At 43.9% G+C, this 15402-nt stretch overlaps 1 protein-coding gene across 1 annotated transcript; it reads right to left on the bottom strand.

Moving 5' to 3' along the window:
- Positions 1–2475: 2475 nt before the first annotated feature.
- rhcga (Rh family, C glycoprotein a) lies at positions 2476–7985 on the bottom strand. Its single transcript, XM_060071112.1, has 11 exons — positions 7738–7985; positions 6988–7180; positions 6475–6625; positions 6232–6379; positions 5977–6143; positions 5735–5872; positions 5385–5521; positions 4872–4996; positions 4223–4296; positions 4025–4098; positions 2476–3492 (listed from the first exon to the last, which is right to left on the bottom strand). Exons 1-11 carry the CDS (start codon positions 7943–7945, stop codon positions 3459–3461), a joined length of 1449 nt encoding a protein of 482 aa, XP_059927095.1. The 5' UTR covers positions 7946–7985; the 3' UTR covers positions 2476–3458.
- Positions 7986–15402: the final 7417 nt, after the last annotated feature.

Here is a 15402-nt window from a genome sequence, read left to right as displayed (position 1 = left end):
TCTTGCTACATTTTTAAGGTGATAATATGCCGATTTTGTAACTGATTTGATGTGACTGTCAAAATGTAAATCTGAATCCATGATAACCCCTAGATTTCTGGCTTTGATTGAGGTTTTCAGGGACAGAGAGTGAAGGTGTTGGGTTACTTTAAGCCTTTCCGTTTTAGAACCAAATACAATTATCTCTGTTTTGTCCTCATTTAGTTGAAGGAAATTTCGGCACATCCATTCCTTCACTTGCTCAATGCACTGGCACAGCAGATCTATGGGCCGATAGTCATTTGGTGATAGCGATACATAGATTTGCGTGTCATCAGCATAGCAATGATGGTCAATATTGTTATTTTGCATGATTTGCCCTAGTGGGAGCATGTAGATGTTGAATAAAGAGGGTCCTAAGATCGAACCTTGTGGGACTCCACATGTCACGTTGGTTGATTCTGATACAAAGTCGCCAATGGAAACAAAGTAGTTCCTATTTTGTAGGTAGGACCTGAACCAATTTAAGACAGTGCCTGAAAGCCCCACCCAGTTTTCTAACCTTTCCAGAAGTAATGTATGGTCTACAGTGTCGAATTCAGCACTGAGGTCAAGTAGCATTAGTATTGAGGTTTTGCCAGAGTCTGTGTTAAGACGGATGTCGTTTACAACTTTAATAAGGGCGGTCTCAGTGCTGTGCAGGGGTCGAAATCCTGATTGGAAGGTGTCATAGCAACCAGTTGATGCCAGGAAGTGATTTAGTTGCTGGAGGACAACTTTCTCAATGATTTTACTTATGAAGGGTAGATTTGATATTGGTCTGTAGTTGTTAATAATAGAGGCATCTAGGCTCCGCTTTTTTAAAAGGGGTTTAATAACTGTAAGAGAGAGGTAAGGTAAGAGAGAGAGAGAGCGAGAGAGAGAGAGAGCGCACCCGTCGTGGTGATGTTTGGCTTTTTGTGGGCTGTCTGTCAGCATCCGTCGTGGTGCTTTATTCAATTTGAGCGATGGGCCTGTTTGCATGGTAAGACGAATGTGCTTTGTGTAGGGCTATGTGTTCAATGACGTATCTCTCTGATAATATTTGCTGTAGATGGATGGTTAAATAATGTCACTCTATCGGTCATACACTGCAGGCTCTCATTTGCAAGTGCACGGATTGCGTGCCAGTCTCAGATTTATTCAGCGGCATTTATTCAGTTGATTGCTCTGTAAGTGCGCCAGATTGGTGCCAATAATTGTCATGTCTGCATTGTAATGCAAAACTTTGCCTCTTGTTATAAAACAACGTGTATCCAAACAACTTTAGCCAATGCAACCTCCTATGTCAGTGTTGCTATGAATACTAAGTCGAATTCTCAAAAAGTTTTAGTGTGTGCGTGTGTGATGTCATGTAGGCCATAGACTGATTGTCTTGGCTTGCATTCATGAAATATTGTAATGATAGGCCTACTGCATATTGTCAACATATTTAGATCGGTATTGCGCAAAAATCGGGAGATGGGGACCCCCCGAATATGGACGGGTATTTCGCACACTGGGGAGGGGGGTAACCAGCGGGATGGAAGGAGGAGAAGGAGGAGACCTGGGGAAAGGCTGACCTTCTCCCAGCCTGCCTTGGACATTACAGCATGTCTGGGATGAGAACTAAGATCCTCTATGTCCGTCAGGATTCATTGATTAATCAAGCGGTCTCAAGAACACTTAGGCCCCGTTCACACGAAGCCGATTTCATGGCGAAACCGCAAAGGTCTTGTACGGTTCGGCCTTCCGTACACACGAAGCCGGCGAATCCGCTAACCGCAAACTTCTGAAACCACCCTCGGAGGTGGTTTCAAATCTACCCGGTTTCGTTTTGGATTCGTGTGTACGCCTGAAACCGACTGAAACCGTAAACCATGACGTCATCGCCCCACCCCTCGACCTCCTAGCCAATGGCTCTTAAGCCCGTAGAGTCTCAGAAATCACATGCAAGCATGCGCATAAGGGCAGCCTTTATGCGCATGCTCGCCTCTTCTTCTTATTTAATTTCTTCTGGATTTCTGTACCAGAAGCAGCGCCCCTTATGGGCCTGGAATGTGTACTACAGCGTTTCTACAGATCTACCCGGTTTCACTTGGCTTCGTCTTTACGGAGATACTTCGAAACCGGAACGGTTTCGCCCGTTTCGGCTTCGTGTGAACGGGGCCTTAATGCCTCCAGTTGCGCCTGTGCTACACAGGCTGGAGCCTTTCTTATAGCCTCGGCAGAGACACGCTCAATATCAGGGGATCACAAAGCCTAACGGTGAGAGAGGTCGGCACCATGCTGAGCTGGATCCGGTTGTGGTGTTTATACCAGCGCTACTGGCAGGGGGTCCCTGTGTTGCTTGTCCTGTCGCCGTCTGTCTGCGGTGGCTTGGAGGCTACATCTACTTTTTCAAAGACTCAGGTTAGATTTTTCATATTTTTATATTTATATGTTTGTCTTCATACTGTTGTTCATGTAATTGCAACGTTTTTGATTAATGTGTTTATTTCAAAAATCACAAAAATATAACATTTACACCTTTCGTCATGTCTCTTCAAGTAGATGACTAGGCTCGCAAATCAGGTGTAATACATTAGAGGCCAGGGTAGACCTTACTGTTACTGGAGGCTAATGTGTGTGAAGACAAATTTATGAGCAATAGTTATCTTAGTTACAAATACATTAAAAAAACGAGGCGACCTACTGAATGAACTATCATGTTAAAGAAAGTTAATTCATTAACTTATTTTGACTAATGGCCAATTGGCGAAATTTTGATTATTTGCTCGATTTGAGGACAAAATCTTTAAGGGAAAACAATGCCTCTATAAAATATCTATATATATATACAGAACTATATCAGAAGGTATATACAATCATGAAGCATCATGTTTGATTAAAGATATTATAAAGCATTAACAAATGCTCATTGATGAAAATCCAATCCTTCAGATTTTAGGCAGTAGGCCTAGGAATACTACATGCTAAACGTTAATGGAAAGGACCAAATATACTATATATACAGGGTTTTGCTTCACTGGCCTTCACTACACCTATCTGGTAGGCTTTGTTCATAGTCAAAGCAAACTTACATTTAAACTGATTATTGCTGCACATTAGCGATAGCCTACATGACCAGAGACCATAGGCCTGAAAGTAAATGTAAAGTCCTTCAGATGAGAACACCACATAGGATAGGCCAAGAAGTGCTCCGTAAGCCTATCCTTGTACCCTGAGATTATCCTTCATTCATGTCCGCTATGTAGGCCTTTATTTAATTTGGTCGTTGTTCCTTATGTATACAGGAATACTATCCACTTTGTGCTTTTAATAGCATAGTAACAAGTAATAATAGCGACAGCTTAATTGTGTTACACAAAAAACTCATCTGTGACAATAAAAGTTCCTGACCAACAAGGTAACAGTGATCAGGGCCTCCACTCGTCTGGTTCAACGGCCCGTAGCTGCTCCTAGATCTGCTCCACCTGGAAGTTGGACTCCGATCTACAAAAGAGAAGAGAGATATTAATTAATCTGGGCTCACTGGGAGCTGAGCGGAAGGTGCAGCTGATGTCACACTGTGTTACAGCTGATGTCAAACTGTTTTACACTGTTACAGCTGCATAACACTGTGTTCACTGTGTCACACTGTTACACTGTGTTACAGCTGAGGTCACACTGTGTTACACTGTGTCACACTGTGTTACAGCTGACGTCACACTGTGTGTCACACTGTGTTACAGCTGACGTCACACTGTGTGTCACACTGTGTTACAGCTGACGTCACACTGTGTTACACTGTGTCAGACTGTGTTACACTGTGTTAAATTGTGTTACAGCTAACTCACTGTGTTACACTGTGTTACAGCGCTGAGGTGAAGCTCACACTGTGTTACAGAGCATTAACAATCACTAGGTTAACTCATTCCCTGTACACAACCAAGATAGCTAGGATAAGATGCTACGTATGATGCTAAGTACTACTTTTACATGCAAGGACGTTCCCTGTAGGCTTCATGCGCTGATGTACACTTACAGGTCCGGAAGCTTGTGGATCATGTGGTTGTTGTACTCCAGAATCGGAGGGATGCTTTCGTCATCCTCTGGGACCTGAAAAATGTCACATGGTCACAACGTCAACCCGCATAGTTCCAGTCCTAGCTATTAAAACGCTTGGTACAGTTCACAAAGCAACAGCACCCACTGGTGGTGAGTCGAGAAAGCATTCTCTTACCTCCCAGTAAGCCTCGTCGTCGTAGCAGTTGTCATCAGCCGGGTCGCCCCAGATAGGGATCTTCAGAACCAGACCTGGAACGGGAAAGAAGTGTCAAACCATTGTGGTCAGGTGGAGGTGAGGTGGGTTCAGACGGAGGTGAGGTGGTGTCAGGGTTAGGGTGGTGTCAGGGTTAGGGTTAGGGTGGTGTCAGGGTTAGGGTTAGGGTGGTGTCAGGGTTAGGGTTAGGGTGGTGTCAGGTGGAGACGAGGTGGTATCAGGTTGGCGTCCTCTGGAGGTGAGATGGTGTCAGGTTGAGGTGAGGTGGTGTCTGGTGGAGGTGAGGTGGTATCAGGTGGAGGTGAGGTGGGTTAAGGTGGAGGTGAGGTGGTGCCAGGTGGAGGTGAGGTGGGTTCAGGTGGAGGTGAGGTGGGTTCAGGTGGAGGTGAGGTGGTGCCAGGTGGTGTCAGGTGGAGGTGAGGTGGGTTCAGGGGGTGTCAGGTGGTGTCTTATTTAACACCTCAGAAACGTTACGGGTCACCAGGTATAAGTATGCGAGTGAGACCATAACCGTGTCAATTATTATAGAAATCAAAGGTCACCCTCTGGACGGGCTCCCTGGCCCGTGACTCAGTGACGCCGCTGTAGGGTCGGCCGTCTGAGAGCTTACCCACACACCCCCCTCCGACGATGCCGAAGGCGATGGCCACACAGCAGGCGGCGGCCTGGAAGCCGCCCTGAGTCCCAACCGTCCGGTCGGCGAAGTCCCCCTCAAAGTCAAACGTGTTGATTAACCTGGCAGAATAAAACAAGCATTGGTCCATTTATGGAATATAACTATTTAGTTCAAATTGCAACCGCTAAGGTATCTGGTTATAGAGGGTAAAAAATACTTTTACCAACTGTCTGATCACCTGTCCCAAGTCATAAAGCTTTCTTTCATACAGATAGTGTTGATGGACTATAACCTTTCTGACCTAGGATGGGGAACCAGACCTTAAGCTGGGTAAACAGGATCTGCACATGTTCTGACTTCCCTCCCCCTCTGGAGTTAATCTCCTCCTACCCCCTCTCTGGAGTACACCTCCTCCTCCCCCTTCTCTTGTGTTGATCTCCTCCTCCCCCCCTCTGGAGCTAACCTCCTCCTCACCCTCCTCCTCACCCTCCTCACCCTCCTCCTCACCCTTCTCTGGAGTACACCTCCTCCGTTGCAGAGGCAGCGACGATGGCTCCGATGAAGCCCCCCAGCATCCCCGGGACGGCGTGCAGGTTGTGGACTCCACACGTGTCCTGCAGCTTCAGGTATTTCTCCAGGAGTGGCTGGTTCAGACAAGAGCCGAGTGACCGCCATTTAGAGTTAGTCAACCCAAATCACTTTCAGTAGAAAAACACTTTTGTTTTTGGTTGGAAATTCATAAAGTTGTTAAAAGGTTATCCTGCTCAAACCCTACACCCATGGGTTTTCCTACCCTTCAAAAATTATAACATAAGAAATAATATTATGTAATTGTTATATTGTTGTAAGTTGCTCACCGTAACAAAGACATAGCCGAAGGTAGAGATGATGCCACAACAGAAACCAACAATCAGCGATCCGTACGGGGTGATCATGAACTCTGCTGCAGTTCCCATAGCAACGCCCCCTGCCAGGGTGGCGTTCTGGATGTGAACCTGTCAATCACAAGAGGTTTAAAACACACAGCATTCTAACGCACGCTGCGAAGTTCCAATGAAAACCATCAGTGTACGTTTGGACTGTAATGGTTCAACGTTACCATGTCCAGCTTCCCTTTCTTCTGCGTGACACTGGAGATGCCCACCGCCGTCAGGACCGAGGAGGCCAGCGCCAGGTAGGTGTTGATTGCTGCGCGGTGCTGCCCGTCCCCGTGGTCCGTGATGGCAGAGTTGAAACTGGGCCAGAACATCCACAGGAACAGTGTACCTGAGCAGACACCAAACATGACACCCTCACTTCTAGGCCGCAAGGTAAGACACAGAGTGGTCCTAAAGAACAACGAAAACACACTCACCAATCATGGCGAAGACATCAGAATGGTAGACCGAGCCGTTGAGGCGCTTGCTCAGGTTCAAGTTAGGGCGGTAGAGGACCCAGGAAATAGCCAACCCGTAGTAGCCTCCGAAGGCGTGGATGACCATGGAGCCTCCAGCATCCCTGGCCTGGGGAGACATTGTGGTGTGAACATGGACGCACACTGGGAAAGGATCTCATCCTTTGGTGGTTCTGGAGAATACCAGCTCAGGGGGAAACTCACATGCAGCAGGTCGAGGATGATGTACTCCTCCACAGCAAACAGTGTGACGCCAAACAATGTGAGCACCAGAAGCTGGACTGGGCTGACTTTCCCCAGCAATGCCCCGTAGGCGATCAGGCACCCGGCCACACAGAAGTCTGCGTTGATCAAGCTGATTGGACCAAATAGGAGGAAGACGTTGATATACAATCAGGTGTTTTGTGAGCGACTCACTATAAACCTCCAGTGGAGCTGGATGACTGAAGAGTTCTCGTCAGTCATCACATAATGATCCTAGCATGACAGTCATGGTCATTGTCACTCTACTAATGATGCTATGTGCTGAGCGATGTCAGCATTTTGAAAAATCCCTGAACCTGATTATCTGGTTCCTCATATACACCTTTCAGACGATGCATTATCAAAACAATATACTATTGAAGGCAGACAGTGAGGGAAACACGCCCTGTGCAGCCAACTGAACTGCAAACAATGTCAGGAAACCAAGCAGCAGACCTTTGAAGTGTGTCTTACTTCTCTACACCAATCAGGATCTTCCCTGTGGCCGGGTCCAGGGTATGGAACCAACCCTGCATGAGCAGAGCCCACTGAATACCGAAGGCTGCCACCAGGAAGTTGAAGCCCACTGCGCCGAAGCTGTACCGCTTCAAGAAGGTCATGAGGAAGCCGAACCCGACAAAGATCATGACATGCACGTCCTGGAAGCCTGGGAGGGAGGACACATCCATGAGCCTCTGCTTCTAGTAAACACTGTGACACAGTCAGGGAAGGTAGGACTCGCCATTTAGAAAGACAATAAGTCAAATCCTCTCGTCCTCGTTTGAAGGGTTGCCTTTGTTGATTATTTTGTCAAATCTGAAGTATTGTTCCATCACTGATTCAGTATTGTAATTTTCCAATTTGAATAATTTCAAGTCAATAGGTTTCTACAGCTGTTGACACGGTTGAATGTTTGGATTATGTTTTATTGTTTATTGTTTTTTATTATGCATATTGAATGAATATTACAATTTTTTCTTTAAATGGTTGATATGTACAGTATGTATTATTGTAATTATGTTATTTCCTTAATTGGGTGATAAATTATAAAATGAACCATTTCAAATGAGAAAGCAATAAATAAACACCAGTCACAAGCATTAAAGTGGTTACAAAGATATGAATATAAATACAGGATATAAGGATGAATATAAATACAGTAAATAAGGATGTGTTCTAAGGACAATGGACCAGTCTGCAGCCCGAGGTGGAGGTCGCACTTACTTGGGTATCGGAAGTAGAAGTCATTCTCAATATCGCTGGAGATGTTGTTTTCCCTCCTGAACTCCTGCCAGTGAGTGTCCGCCTCCTCGTTGTATCTAATGAAGACCCCGAACAGGACAATCATGGCGATTTGCCACACAAAGCAGACAGCGGGCAGGGAGACCCGCACGTTGGTGCTCTTGGTGCCACCATAGAACCAGCTCAACATGGTGGCGGTCGGGAGAACAGAGAGTGGCTCGGCTGCGGCGGCGCGCTGGTTAAATAGGGTTCAGCAGGGGGGTGTGTCTCCTTGGCTACACCTGGCTGAGCGAGAACACCTTGTGACCTGCCTCCTAATACTCATAGCCAACAGTTGAATAATGAGCAGGGATGTACCTCCAAGAAGTTATCTTCTTTGAAATCACCAGCTTCTGTTACAATATCACGACGAATCGTTGGGTAATTTGTCACAAATCAAACGTTGTATCCCTCTCACAGATAGGGTTAGGGTTATACTTTATGCCTAGCATAACAGCGCTCTAGCCATCTATCTTGTCTTGTATTGTTGTGTATGGTTGAAGAAGCCCTGGACGATGGATCAGTTACAATGCTGGTCATAATAGTGGCTTGGCCCATGCTCCCTTTTTCCCTTTCCACGGTTGAGCAGATCTCCTTGATGAGCAGGTCATTGGCACAGCCACAATTATGTCATTACTGCATGTGATTCACTGTTGTATAATGGATCCTCTCTTTGTCAAACAACATACTCAAACTCAAAAAAAGGCCTCAGGCCTTCTCTCTCTCTCTCTCTCTCTCTCTCTCTCTCTCTCTCTCTCTCTCTCTCTCTCTCTCTCTCTCTCTCTCTCTCTCTCTCTCTCTCTCTCTCTCTCTCTCTCTCTCTCTCTCTCTCTCTCTCTCTCTCTCTCTCTCTCTCTCTTCATGACAGAATGGAAGTGAACATAACCAAACTGTTCATCAGCTGCAACCTTTAAATGCAGGAAAGGAACAATTAAAAGTATCTGTAGATCATAGAGTGCACAGATACTAGACTTACCACATTTCTTCCGAACGGTCACATGCTAGATGCTATCACATGGAAGACATTCATTAGACCTGCTACCTGCTGTTGGTTTTATGTTTTTGATTTAGGATGACAAAGAACATTCCAGATGCTATCAGTTTTACTGTTATGCAAATGGGTTTTCAGTGTAGTCAATTGTATTGCCAACTCCGATTTATATCTTAAAGTTGGATCATGGTAATAGGAGGGAGAAGAAAATTTATATTTATATTAAAGTAGAAAAGTAAATCCTGAAAACACAAAACAAGTCTGAGCTGTGGCTTTCTACTCTGTTTCCGCCGTTCTTCAGCTCTTCTCACATGACCAGGTCTCCTGTCACACTCCGGAGCATTCCATAACGCTAGGGCTCACATGAGCCTTCTGTCGGCTGAAGGCTAACCGTTCAGAGATAACCAGTGATTAATGGATCCTTCCTCACGTGTTCTCAGACTCTTACAACACACACCCCTTCCATATTGCAGGTATTGAGCTCATTGAAAAGGTCACCCATAGCTTTGGGGTTAGGGTCAGTCAATAAGCCCAATTTTGTGATGATGGAGACACTTTTATCCAAAGATGACATATACTTTACTAAATGGATGGCTGAGGCACCGTACGCATGTAATGAAATGAATTATCCTCTTTCTGGCCTTAGAAGCTGAACAGACAGATATTAAGGATTGCCCACATCCTAAAGGTTGGTCTCTCTATAAATGCGTGGAGCTCTTCATCTTCACATGGCCATGCACCAAGACATCCAGGGCCTTTAACAGAGCTACAAGGCGCAGAGATGGACGCAGAGCAGAGGCTTTTGGGAGTCAATTACCAGCCCCTTATCATTGTTTGGACCATATACGGACTGTTGTATTAGAGATGGAGATGAGTTTCAGATGTGATCAAAGGTATATTTCCGCACTGTGTAACTGTACTCATATATTATTATCATGGTTAACCAAACAAATAACTTTACAAAGACATGGCTTGTGTAAGTGTTCCTGGCTGTTTTGTCGTGACAGGCGTGTAACCGGTCGGGCCCTGTTCCTGCGCTCCTCGTGAGCAGTGTTACTCACACTGGAGGAATTCTGAGAGACTTGCAGAAGCGATGCCAGTGAGATAGAAGGGCGACAGCCGCAGCTATCTCTGTGACACCTGTTCTCCACAGATCTCAGATACGGGATCATGTGTTCTACAGGCGCAGGGCTGGAGATAAACCAACCTTCCTCTCTTCTCATGGTATGTGGCTTGGAGACCGAGACCTAACCATCACTTTGAAAATCCAGGCCTGTCCCTCAGGGATGACCCTGTACCAGGAGAGATTCCAGCTGTCCAAAGTGACACTTTCAGGTAATCCTCTTAGAGGGGTCGAACCGACCTCTTTCAGAGGTTTTTTCAATTATTTTCAGAAGGTTCCGATATTTATGGAAATAATCCAACATTATGTTTGTTATATCTATTAGTCTTTGAAACCGAATAAAATAAACATATTTTAGGAATACATTTTAAATAACTTGTATGGCTCCCATTCACCAACATACACACTCACACAAATAAACACACACTCACACACACACACACAGATAAACACACACACACACACACACACACACACACACACACACACACACACACACACACACACACACACACACACACACACACACACACACACACACACACACACACACACACACAGAAACAAACACACACTAACCAATGCAACGTGGGAAGCACCATGGTGGCGCAGTATGGTGAGTAAACCCCCAACTCGGTGCCACTAGAGACCTTAAAGTCGCCCAATACGAAGCACTCAGATGACAGATGAACAAGAAGTCCTCCTCCCAAACACACAGCGTGGACAGGGGAACGGTGCGGACAGCGGGGCGGCCTGGGATTGGCGGGTCATGACTCTTGGGTCACGTGACGACTTGAAACAAAATAGGTCAGGATGAACGGCGGCTGAGTAGACTTCATAGCGAGCTGACAGCTTAATGGTGGCCGTTTGTCATGCTATTAGACAGAGGAATAACAGACCGACAGACACACCTTCCCCAGTGAGCGCGATATTCTCCCTGAAGTTAATTTGAATCATTTCAAGTATTTCAACCTCCGCTTTCAGAGGTCATAAGGGCATCAAATATAAAACATATGATATACATATATATATATATATATATATGAGGTATATTATATAAAATATCACATATGTTTTCTGATCAAGCGTTTGTATAGAAAGTGAGAACACCTACCGGTACTCCTCAGACCAGCTTTAGCTCTGCTCGCTATTCATTTAAACTCAAAGCAGCATTACGTAGCCTATTCCTGAATCATAATAGAAAATGTTTGAATATTGAATGGTTGGTAAATGAAATGTTTTTAATGACAGTAGGGGCGATCTGCGTGTGCAACTGTGGATTAGTCGTGTCTAAAGCGTTGGAGACTCCAGATGTATTCGCAATGTAGGCTTAGAAACCTCTGAATCACTGTAAATAGGCAGACAAACATTTCATATTTCATGACACTGGGCTGACTGAGTCGCTGTAGTGCTTGGAATGGCACGTCTAGTTACTTGGGGGATGTGCAGTTCTTTATAACCTGTTAACCCTGCACAACAGCACTTAATTAACAACATTCACTTTTCTGACGGCTAAATTAGTTTCACGTTGGCATATGTCCGAGTGGTTTTTCGCCACAACCTCGCTGAGCCCTTTTTTTAAAAAAAAAGCAAATATTATTCAATTCATTTCAATTGTTTTTGTATAGCCCTTAATCACTGGTACAGTATCCAAGGGCTCTGTACCTGTACTGGGTAAGGTTATGTATGCTATTTATTAGCAGGTGATAGTGATGATAGTTGAGTGATCGGGTTGTGAACACCGGCCAAGAAGACTCTGCTAAAGTCAGCTGATTCATACCGGGCAGCACAGAACAGACTGGAAGAGCATCACACCGAACCAACAGAATTGGAGCACTTCTGTGTTTGCTTTTGACCAAGTGATATTTCACCCTTGTACGATGCTGTTATCTAAGGTCGAGTGTTGCCTGAGGTGTCTCGGTAAAGGTGACAAATGTGTGTCTAAGGCACATACAGTAATCACTGTCCCCTCTTCCATCAGAGCAGGCTGCAGGTGGTTTCACACGGAGCAAGTTCTGCACCGTCAAAATATGCTGAGAAAACGACACAATTCCACACACGGCCAAACCAGTTTTTTTGCATCGCTGCATTCTGTCAGGTAATCACTGGTCAATGACTACCAATGCCCCCGGCTCTTCCTCATTTGGCTTCCTCCTGTCGGGGTCCCAGCCAAGTCCCTTTGTCCCCCTGCAGCCTGGCTGGAGGGGTGGGGGGGGGGGACTGGGGGCTTGCCCTGCCAGGGGAGACTGGGTGTTCACATATTAAACGCTCTACAGCTGTCCAGTGCTGCTCTGCATTTAGAAGACTCATTTGTCCGAGACACATTATCTTTTTAAGGAATTGCCACAGCAATATAAACGATGTGATGGAAAATGTACATGTTACGTTTTTCTTTATTCTTTATTCTTTATTTCAAGGATAGCCCCTTGAGATGTATCATCTCATTTTCGAGGGGGTCCTTACAATAATGACAAATAATACAATGAAAGTGAAAAGTAAGTTATAAACATAAATTCAAACACATAAGCACAAGGACAAACGCACGCACACTCACACACCCACACACACTCCAACAATGCTCCCCATAGCTACCCCCCCCCCTCCCACCCCCTACCAGCCAGTATTACACAGAGTACAATCAAATATATTAATATACATTACATACAATAAATACATTTTCTTGCATGCACAAGTAGAATATACAGTACATATTTGAACCCAGATACACACATGTAAATAGTATAGTGGACAAAAGGAAAGCAGGTATGAGTAGAATGAGTCCTAGAGAGAAAAGGTAAGATAGATCAGAAACAAGAGCAGGATGTTTTATGATGCAAAACTAAAGATGATTTGAAGATATGGAAAGAAGTAATAGACCTAAGTGAGGAGGGAAGGTTGTTCCAATCTGATGGAGCTTTGAATTTGAATGCCCGACGACCAATTTCTTTCCTGATTCTAGGTTTAATTAGAAACAGGTGGTCCATGTGCCGTAGGCTGTATCGAGAAGTTAGAGGGATTAAGAGTTGTTTCAAATATGAAGGGAAATTGAGATGGATGGATTTGAATGTAAGTATTGACCAATGGAATTGCCTTCTGGAATTAGGGGCAAGCCAGTTCAGGGACTCATACATGAGGCAGTGATGGGTTATATAAGGACACCTGAGCACAAATCTACAAAGACTATTATATAACACATTAAGAGGACGGAGATTTGTTTCAAAAGTGTTACCATAGATAACATCAGCATAGTCCAATATTGGGAGTATTAATTGCATTATAAGTCTTTTCCGGACTTCTTGTGAGAAGCAGTCAACAGAACGATAAAGAGATTTCAGACAACCAAAGATTTTCTTGGTGATTGCATTAATATGGGGTTTAAAGGATAGCTGAGAATCAAGCCAGAGGCCTAGATATTTAAATTCTTCAATTTTTTCTATTGTTGTTCCATCAAGAAGACTAATAGACCAGTTACTTGACAACAAATGACCAGGTTGAGTACAAAACAACATACTATATGATTTTTTCTTATTCAACAGAAGCTTATTTGAAGAGAACCATATTTGAACCAAATTAAAATCAGATTGTAGAGAGTGTTGAATTTGTAAGATATCAGAGCTGGATGAGTATAATACAGTGTCATCTGCATATAAATGAATTTGAGAGTCCAAACAGATTTGAGGAAGATCATTAATAAAGATCGAGAACAAAAGAGGACCCAAGGATGAGCCTTGTGGAACACCTTTATCATTGATCTTAAATTCTGATAGACTTCCCTGAAAGGAGACACACTGACTTCTAAAATGAAAAAAATTGTTAAAAAATAATAGAGAGTTAGTAGAAAGACCAATAGCATACAATTTATCTAAGAGAAGATAATGATCGATCATATCAAATGCTTTTGAAAGGTCAATAAATATAGCACCTGTAGGCATCTTGCTGTCAGCTGCTGACAATATGTCATTTGTAAATTTTAGAAGAGCAGTGGTGGTAGAGTAATTAGGTCGAAAACCTGATTGGTGTGGAGATAATATGTTATTGTCTGCAAGGTATTTAGATAATTGATTAAATATTAGTTTTTCAAATATTTTTGCTATACTGTTGATAATTGAGATTGGTCTATAATTGTTGGTGTCTGAGGTGTCACCTCCTTTATGAAGAGGGGTTACTCTAGCGCTTTTCCATGATGACGGTGTTTCACAAGTTGCGAAAGATAAATTAAATAAATCAGCCAGTGGAAATGATAAAACTTGAGAGGCAAGTTTAAAGAACTTAATTTCCAGACCATCTGGACCAGCACTGCATCCAGAGCTTAGGCTATCAATAACCCGCTGAACATCAATTGGAAAGATAGTTTTAAAGCAAAAAGAGCTGCCACACCTATTCTGATTCGAGGTAAGACCAGAGTAACCAGATAAAGAGCTACCAATTGTAGCGAAGTGCTGGCTAAATGCCTCTGCAATTTATGAACTTAGGGTTTGTATACTATTCCGTGTATGATCTTGCCACCCTGCTATTCTGCAGGGTCTTCTAAAATGTAAATCTTAGTGTTTCATGTGATGTAATCTGGTTCACATTCCGTTCTTGGAATCTTGCTATTCTGCAGGGTCTTCTAAAATGTAATTCTTAGTGTTTCAAGTGATGTAATCTGGTTTCAAGTGATGTAATCTGGTTTCACATTCCGTTTCCGTGTGGTCTGTAGTTTGGTTTGGGCCTGTTTTCCTTGACCCCCTGGGGAGCGCAGAGAAGCAAAGGGTGATAAGGAACAGCCTCAATCACCTTCTTAACCTCTGAAGAAACTTCAATCAATAGATTAACATCTGGTTAACAAATGCTTTTGGTTTATTGGGGGCCAACTTCCTTAAGGAAGTGTATAAAAGCTCCTGACTCTAGCTACTCAGCGGACTTCTCAGAGCGTACCTTTAGAGTATTGTAGTGTATGCCTGTTATGTTGTTTGTTGATGCATGTTGTGATGTATCTTTGTTCATACTTTTATTACAAATATATATGACCACCAATTTGTCTACAAGTATTGTGTGCTTTTTGCATCTAAATATCTCATCTGCCTTGGACGCAAACTCTGATAGAGAAATTGCCACGACAACTAGAAAATGCATTTCCCAGAAGTAGCTGATGTGATCAAGTTTGAATACATTTGAGATTTAGAATAGCTGAGCTGTTCTGATGGTTTAAAATGGTGTGCGGGGGGGGGGGTTCATCACTTGTAGTAACCAGGAGAAGTGTTATCGACAGTATTCTTTCACATCTAGTTTATCGAGATAAGCTCACAAGACGATAAGGCTTGCCCCGTTAAGTCTCCTTGGAGGCTCAGCTTTTCACCAAAATGGAATTAACCTATGGGCTTTTTTCTGTTATCCTTTTGACCTGACGTACATTTGTAGGCTAACCTTTGTACATGTGTCAATTAATCCTGTGTGGCTCACAAATGTGGCCTTGGAGCTTGATGCTGAGAAGGCTCGGCATTGGAGGGTGGGG

The sequence above is a fragment of the Gadus macrocephalus genome, chromosome 14 (genome assembly GCF_031168955.1).
Source record: "Gadus macrocephalus chromosome 14, ASM3116895v1".
Lineage (NCBI taxonomy): Eukaryota > Metazoa > Chordata > Actinopteri > Gadiformes > Gadidae > Gadus > Gadus macrocephalus.
The sequence above is the reverse complement of the archived record's forward strand: the minus strand, read 5'-3'. Positions and strand labels throughout refer to the sequence as shown.